General features: G+C 36.3%; 1 protein-coding gene across 1 annotated transcript; it reads left to right on the top strand.

The window, feature by feature from the left end:
* Nucleotides 1-2197: 2197 nt before the first annotated feature.
* On the top strand, nt 2198-7822 carry LOC106741283. Its single transcript, XM_014613094.1, has 5 exons — nt 2198-2234; nt 5801-6122; nt 6503-6736; nt 7088-7323; nt 7584-7822. Exons 1-5 carry the CDS (start codon nt 2198-2200, stop codon nt 7820-7822), a joined length of 1068 nt encoding a protein of 355 aa, XP_014468580.1.
* Nucleotides 7823-9157: the final 1335 nt, after the last annotated feature.

Genomic DNA, 9157 nt, shown 5'->3' with positions numbered 1-9157 from the left:
TGTCAATGTCAATTTTACGATTATTTTACGATAATTCATGTTTATTAATGGAGTAAGAGGAAAGTGTTCGGATTATTTTACAAGCGTGCCGAATCGATCTCGAATGTCATTTTGTGGGCACGTCTTTTTATTTGAACGTGTAACGGCAAAATTCTTGGCATGTGTTCCCTCGCTTCTCACGTCATTAAACAAGGACAGTCGTGAATAGTCAGGAGTCGTAAAAGGAATGAGGAAGTATGTGTAATTGCTAATGTGCACCTTGAAAATGTTTCGAAATGCTCGAAAGTAAGAAATGCGTTATAACAAATATATAAAATTGTATATTGGCTTCGCCGCGTAACAGCGGGCTGCTAAATAAATGATTCTATTAATAATCGTTAGAATTCGCCACGTGATAGCAGAGATATTAAGAGGACCATAATGCCACTTTCTCCTCTACGTCAAAAATTGATAATACAACAATACGTAACAATACGCGTAGACTAACATTATTTCCGAATATGCACTCGAGTTTTCCACCGAGATGATCAACAAATTTTCGGGATGAGTAGCGAACAGTTGACGCGATAGTCGAAATGCGGCGACGGGCAAAATTCAAGATTGCGACCGATGATACTTTCACCGTTGCCTCGCTGCGACGTAAGATTTCGGCGCTTTTTAATATCTAATATAGGAGCACGAAACGAGCGAAGGAGGGAAACTTTCTTTTCCCGCCAAATGAGCGGCGGCGAAGACGACGACGATTACTCTCACTCTCCGGCGAACGCGCGCCGTCTATTCCGCGCGGTGCAGTTGAATTTCCGTTGTCCACCTGTCGGCTCGTGCAATTTGCGATAGTGACGCGCGCCTTTCCGATGACAAACGATAATTCGCGGGCGAATCGTTGCACCGGTCGCGAAAATTTAGCCGATGAAAGTTTTCCCCTCCCGGAAATGTCGTGGCCAATTTTCGCGGAAACATCGACGATCGTCGTGCGAGAGTGTCGCGAATTCGCGCGAACCCCGGTGCTTTGATGCGAAATCTGTCGCATCTTCCGCCTTCGTTAATCTAATCTCGCCGATTTTTCGATGCGACGCGTTTCTCGACGTGAAAGTTGTGCGCGCGGCATCGCGCGTCGCTCCGGACTTCTCGCAACACATTCGAAAACGAATTCGGACGAGCGTTATGTAATGTGCAACTTACGGCTGTTTGTGCGCGGGTCACGTTGCAGCGCGTAACAACAATGCTAATGTAAATGATCGGGAAGTGGCGAAATTCCAACAAATTAGACCGTCTCTTCCCTCTCGCACTCGCGAGGTACGATGCAAAGCGGAGTCTATAATGGGAATTTAAGCCCTAAGAAATTAACCTATCAGTTGAATATAAAGAGAATAATCTGTGATTGGCCAGTTTCTTAAGTCTTACGCCTTCGATTATCATTGTAGACCCCGCTTATGAAAGGGAATAATTGAACCTTTAATCTTAACTTTTGACACGTCCGCGAGTATTGGATTTGTGTTGCTGCGGATAGAGAATGAGAGAGATGCCGATCTTCGTAATTTGCGAATTTCGTGAATTGTTGCAAACAGCATGTAAAGTTACGTGTTACAAGGAGCAACGTAAGTGTAATCGCAAAAAAATATACATATAGTGTAATTGTCTGTAATGATGCGAATGGTGGCTTAAAATGAAAGTACTGAATATAAAAAGAAATAATATATTGTAAGTGCTACGTCATATGAATTTGAACGGCGAAAATAGAAAAATTAATAATTTTAGAAATTAAAAAAAATAGAGGGAGAAAGAGAGAAAGAGAATAGCAACACGTCTCTTTCATCGTCCACGAGGAATCGGCCGAGTTCGTCGTGTTGAAGATCCACCTGCATACGGCGGCAGGAATCGCCTGTACTTATTTGTACGTATAGTAGCTGCAGGAGTACTGGAAGGGAGAGAAAGGTAATGGATGCGGATAGGGGCCCCCTTTCTCCAGAAGACGCTCTGGAAACCGACTGCTCCTTTGCTGCAAGACTGTATGTTCAGTATGATGGAGAGCTGAGGAGGAGGCACTTCTCGAGTTGCGAGGAGATTCCATTTGGGATTTCGCAAGAAATAATAACGAGAGCGTCTCGCCGGTGCACTTGTCTCAATCGAACTATTGCGCTCGTAATTGGACGGACCGGCATCATACCTTTTCTACTCTATAACCACCACAGCGAGGATGGCCGAGAAATTAACGAACAACGTCGGCTTGAATAGTAAGTTGTTTTGTGTATTATTAGTTCGCAAAAATTTGTGCGATATTAAGACCATTTTTATTTATTAATAACAATGAGACGACATATAATATTTTAATTAAAGTATTGGCCATTGCTATTAATAACCTTTTGCTGTCCTTGCTTTGTCCTTCGGGCAAAAACTTGATCCTGGACTGATAAAAAACTTATCTTTGGAGGTAATCGATTTATTTGCGACTTTTTGTAAGCATCTAATAAGTGCATTTCTCAAATCAAGCGATAATACTTGTCGGACAAATTCCTTTTAAATCATCCGTGCGGAAAATCATTTTGGTTTAACTCGTCATGATTAGGTTTTATGAGTGTTATTTCGTTCAAATAGAAACTTAGCCTTTGGGAATTTTTCAGTTTTTCCAATAATATGTACATTTTAAGGACAACTCTCGAGAATAAATTTCGGTAGTGCTTCTTTCACGTGAATATATTATATGTCGAATATATTATTATACAATTTTTTTATTAATATTTGAAGATATTTATAATCTTTTTTTTAGCAGTACCTAAAGTGATCGGTAAATTAAAAAAATTAACAATTACAACTATTGGCCTTGTTTTTTGCAATATCATTTTTTAATAATAATTAATTTTTTTAATTCTTAATTATAACATTCTTCTTATCAGAATTTCAGACAGAATTGTACTTAAACTAATATATTTAAAGTTAATACATATTATAAATAATATAAATAAAGAACAAAAAGTTATTTCTGATATTAATGCTAGGTAAGAGAGAGATACTGGCAATAATCCTAATGATCTCCGCAAAATTGCTTCTATGTAACATAATGCTATTTAGCGCAAGCTGTTAAAACTAATTGTTATATAGGATTATATTCATATTTCAGTTGAATGAAACATCGTCAAAAGAAACAATAAAAGCAATGCGTTGTGCTGTCCAGCGTGACTATTTGAATGATTAAATTCTGTGATATTTACAGATTGAAATAGAGAAAATGATGTAGGAGTATTTAATATTTATTATCGTCCTTGGCGCTACAGTTTTGTAGGGCTTGGGCCTACCTTTTTCTCGCATATGCTTGTGATGTGTTTATGCAAATTATACACAAGTATATAGGACCTACAATTTAACGCCGATTCCGAACGGCAGTTGAGGTTTTCGTGACAAAGATACTCTTCAATAGCTTGCCAGACCATCGGAGAAGAGACAGGAGTGTGTGAAAATATTTTGGTTTTGTCGGGAAAATGAACCCGGGACTTCTGGTATAAGCAGACTTGTGTGCCATCTACTATGTCACGTTCGTGCTCATTTAGTATTTATGTTTCGGAATATTTGAAAATAAAAAGATTTCAAAAGAAGGAAGAAAAAGGTTTACATCGTGTTCTCGTGTCAGGCCCAGTTGAAACCATTGAGAGAGAGACCTGTTAATATTCCGTCATGTTAGTACGTTTCTATTTATACATCCCGATGAGTGAAACATTATATAACTCAGGAATAGGACTTCTCTTTAAGAGTAAAGATACGAGATATATTTCATATATATTTTACATACACATTATATATAATCGTTTAAATTTCGACAATATGTTTCCACGCGATAATAAAGAATTTCCAATATATTGTTTTTCTCAATTATTCACAGACGGTTTGAGTTAATTATGTTCAGATTCAAATTTATAGAAAGATATTGTTATATTCGAAGTAGTTAGGGCGATTTCGAAATCATTTCAGGTCAGATCTTACTCGACTTTGCGAAATATTTGTTTATTACGAAGAAAAGTAAACGATAGTTAAAGGATTTACGAAAAATATATATGGTTTAATATATATTTAATATATATGTTCGCTTATTTATCGATTTTTCAAGGTGAGTATTAGACGACTGAAAGTAGCAAAAGAAAAACCTAGAAAAACTTTACTTTTTCATTCGCATCGCGCGCTAACACGCAACGCTCAATGAAAGTGTTGGAGTAGAGTGACCTCGACTTACATTCACCTATATTTCTCGTTGCTTCACAAGTTTTCATAACTATTACGTTATTACTTATGCGCTTTCTTATTAAATTTGAATTAGAATATATAATTCTTTGCTAATTGAATCGGAAAGCATTAATTTCCGAGTAATAACTGAATAAACCGAATAAATACTGAATTAATTTCCTAATTTGATATGCAAATTTTATAGTTCCAGTATATATCTTATTAAAACTGCAATAAACGAAATTAACTTTTGGGTTAAAAATTATGGGTTACGCAATAAACGAAATTAACTTTTGGGTTAAAAGTTATATAAAAAGTGAACGAGTTACTCGCGCTTAAATCGTGATAGTTTTAAATTACGGATTCTATGAGAGTGCAGTTTTCTTCCAATTGCTTCCAAATGTGAAACTTTCGAGTGCAATATTAAATTTCGTTGTGGCCAGAAGTTTAGATTCAGATGTTTTACTTGACGTAAATTTGATGAAGTAAATGAAATACAATAAATTAAAAATTTAATTTGGTTAATACATTTTATACGTGCTGCACGCGATTCCAATCCTCTCCGCTACATATACGACCTGCGGTTGCCACAGCTCCCTGTGTTGAAATCTCGCGCGAATTCTTTATGTGCGTTGGGTCACACATATAGCGAAAGCAGTTATCGAGTCGTTTCATCGTCAAATATTTGCCAGGCGTAACGCATGACATAACGGATGCAAAATCGGCCCGATCTTTAAACCTGTAGAAAATTCGTATGCCATCGTTATTTATCGCAATCTCAACGAAGATGGAATAGTCATACCGGTAAAAATAAAAGGAAACGTGGTATATAATACTTTTACATACACGATAATTATTATATACGTGATGAGCAACATTAATAATTAACATGCGAGAGGCGATCGAAATTGTGAACTTATTACGTGAGCGCATCGTGGTATTCTCGATCGCTGTAAACGAGCAATGGTGTTCGGTCATACGTAATCAGTACGTGTATCGTGTCAGGTCGTCGTTGGGACTTCCGAGCTCCCGTTTGCCGAATTTTTCTCACGTGCGCTGTAGATACAGATGTTAACGTCGCTTCTGACGTTTTTACATGCGACACGTAGTACACGTCCGATCGACTCGTACGATCACCCACGCTACATTGTTATGCGCGTCCTTTGTTCCGGCCGAACGCGACACGGGAACTTCCCGATTATTCTATGTAATAGGTACCATCGTGTGAATGTAAAGTAATCTTGAGGAGCCGAGGAAAACTTTGAAAGTCGAGATATTAGTGATTTCGTTTATTTTGCGACAAAATAATAAGCAACTTGCAACGTGCGATGCGCCACCGTGAAATTTTCGTCAGTTTCAACGGAGAACGCATTAAAGAAATTTCTAAAGAAATATACAAACTATCGCAATATAATAATACTATCACAATATAATAATATTACATTATATTATAGTATAAAATTAAAAAAATAAAAACGTAATATCAGGAAATTATTTAGCGAATTATTACAATTCACTATTACATTCTTGCTGAATCGTTGGAAAAAATTTGATTAACGTATAAACATATAATTCGATGCATTTACAGATGTGGTGGAAAAACGTATGCGAGTGATCTTGGAGGAAGGTCCAAAGATTCCAATGGATTTCGAATGGGTGAAACCGGAATTACCACTATATTATGACGAGAGAAAATTTCAGCTCGGCCAACGAGCTTTCTATAACAATGTGTTCTCGATGATGATTGCGAAACTGTCCGGCCTGGTGTCTCTCTTATCTGTTAGAAGCATATTGGATATAGTTATGTTCACCAAACAAAGCGGTATTCCTTGCTTGGCTTATCGCAGGTACGCGATGACGATCCTCCACACGCTCGTCTGGCTCGAAAAAGATCCTATAAAATCTGAGGAGTAAGTAAAATTTTAGGCAGTAAATATGATGCAATTTCTATTACAGTTGCATTGCCGGCGGTATCTTTGAAACGATAATGAATTATTCATTAATTTAAATAGCTAATTTAAGATCGGTATTTATAGGCAAATCGTATATTTAAAACGGTCTTAAGTTCATCTTCAAATGTTTCGTAGCCAGTGAAATGAGTGATACAGCGTCCAAATATGTATTTAAGATAGTTTTAAATATAAAATCTTATTACGAGTACCAGAAAGAAAGAAAGATAGCTGATAGAGAATAGGTTACGTTTGGAATATTTCTACTGATCTTCACCTCCATTGTTGCATTTTGTACCGAGTTACTGATGACTCACATTTAGTTTTACCTCTCGTTGTAGATTTGTGGAGTCTTTGAAGATCGTACGGAAGAAGCATTGTATCGCATTCAGAAGAGGCACCGAGGCTGGTTTACATCGACCAACGCAACTGGATATGTCGCTCGCTCAGTTCGGATTCATCGGGTATATTATGGTCAGCAGCGAGAAACTGGGCATCCAGACCACTCGTGAGGAAATGGAGGGCTTGGTTCACGTCTGGAGGGTCATCGGGAGCATGCTCGGGATGAAGGAGGAGTTCGTAATCTCTATTTCCTTCTTTTGTACTTTGTTGCATGACGATTGCACATCGTAGAATTTTGCTTCTTATTTTTCGATATCTTATCAATTATTATGAACACATCGCGATACGTCAGTTGATACATGGATTACATGATAAACGTGAATATTGTGCATAAAGTTATATATATAATAGTAATAATATTGGAGATAATATTTAAAATTTTTCTGAGAACTCGCATAGCGATCTTACGATTCTAATAGGAAAGAGAGAAAGGAAACATCCTGATTCATTGTTATACGACGACACGCAGCACATTGTTGCACAATTCATGAGTTTGTGCGATTTGCAAATATATACTCTTCCAGATTCAATCTTTGCTCGGGAACAGCCGAGGAAGCGCGCGCTCTTTGCCAAAGGATATTGGACGAGGTATTCCTACCAGCTCTGACAAAGAAAAACGAACACTTCGACTCGATGGGTCAGGTGATGCTGGAGAGCCTCTGGACTATCAATTTCGCCATCGATTCGCAAGCGTTCATCACGTTCACGTATCAACTGGCCTCTCAATCTGCGACCAACAACAATCACTCCATTGTAATCGGTAACGCTTTCTCGGAATTTTTCGTAACGAACAGACGTTTCATCGGGCTTAGGGAAAAATTAACATAGTAGAAAATACAAATATATCTTTTCAATCGCTTTGTATATTTGTTTATCCGATTTTTGCGATCAACAAGTAAATGCTTTTGATTCTGAATGTAGGAAATAACGAATCCGAATAAGTATTTATGGGAGATGCGATATTTTGGGTTTTATTCCGTATATCGTATACTTTGAGTAACGACGATATATTGTTTGCAGATACCTCGAACATGCCGTTTTTCAGTTGGTATTTGTTCCATATGCAGTGCTTTGTACTGAAGTACCTGTTGCGACCTACTGCTTGGTGGTCTTCGTTTTTCCGCGCGATGTACAATAGTCTGATGCGACTCTCGCTCTTTTTGCTGGAGAAATATCCCTACTTTGCTATTCGGAGATATGGTGAGAAGTACGCTAAAATCGATATTTTTCGTTATCGTTTCGATCGAACGGTTAATTGAGGTGAGAAAAGTGAAGGTTTCAGGACATTAAAATTGCGACGCTGAATCAAAGCAGAATGCGAAATTATGAGTCGATTATATGTAATCAACTCATTCTTGTATACGTATCACAGGATGTCATAGATATACGCAAAAAGACAGAAAACGTAAAATAACACGTTCATTAGCAATAGTATGTTCATTTACGTTAACTGATGTATCATTACGCTGTTTCATACAAGTTAATGAATGGAAGAAATACTCAATGACGTACATATATGATAAGTTTTGATTATTAAGAGGGTATTCTTATCAGAAAGATCGTAAAAAAGTTTTTTTTCGAGATTTTTTTATAGAAAAACATAAAGACATAAAGACCAACTAATGTCAAACTTTGTACACCCCTTTGTATTATTTATTATTATATTAATATATTAATAATTACTATAGTAATAATATTGTAACATTTTTTAAATGTTAAAAATACTGCTTTTTCTCCCGTTATACGCTGGTCACTAAAAATCTGCAAAAAAGATGCATTGGGACGATGGGATAAATAGTCGCTCTCCCTGACATCGGAAACAAATAATTAAAACTTCTTATTCAAGAAAAGTGTGGTTATTGGAACTAGAACTAAATTTAAAAAATCGAATTTGACGAAATGACAATCTTTGAAAAAAGAATTTATTTCTCATTGAGTATTTCTTGGATCTCTCGAATGAGAATACCATCTTATTAAAAGATTATTGTAATACATGTAATAGACGTAACAATGAAATGATAAAGGTTATTAGGGCACAATTAGATTTGACCTTTCAATACGTATTTGCAGTATCTGAAGAAAAGAAAACTATTTAAGGCGACATTATACTCAATTGTTAGTTGTAATATAATTGTTCGAATATTTCCAAAATATTCAAATATATCTTTTAGTTTTACATTAACGAATCATTTGTATTATACGTTACATTGTTATCGCTGAATTTGTTGATACAATTCATAAGACTACTAAATATTACTATGAATTATAAAGGAAGATGTATAAAAGTGCATTTCGTTAAATGTAAAATCTTTACGCTCGCTTATTATACAGGGTATTCCAGAACAAAACAATATTGTTCGTACGAGATCGTTTATTATAAAGCTATGAAAGCATTTTGTACTCTTAACAATCGAGTTTGGACTTTCGACATCACGACATATATATATATATATATATATATATATATGTGTATGTATATATGATACACATACGTATATTTTATATTTCATGTAACCGTAATTATAAATTTCTTGTCAAGATTCGGGATACCGTCCCGTTTTAACGCACGACGGCAGCCGGTAAATGTTTTTCGC

This window comes from Dinoponera quadriceps, unplaced genomic scaffold (assembly GCF_001313825.1).
Source record: "Dinoponera quadriceps isolate SergipeBrazil2010 unplaced genomic scaffold, ASM131382v1 scaffold405, whole genome shotgun sequence".
Taxonomy (NCBI): Eukaryota; Metazoa; Arthropoda; class Insecta; order Hymenoptera; family Formicidae; genus Dinoponera; species Dinoponera quadriceps.
Note: the sequence above shows the minus strand (reverse complement) of the source record. Positions and strands in the feature narration are given on the sequence as shown.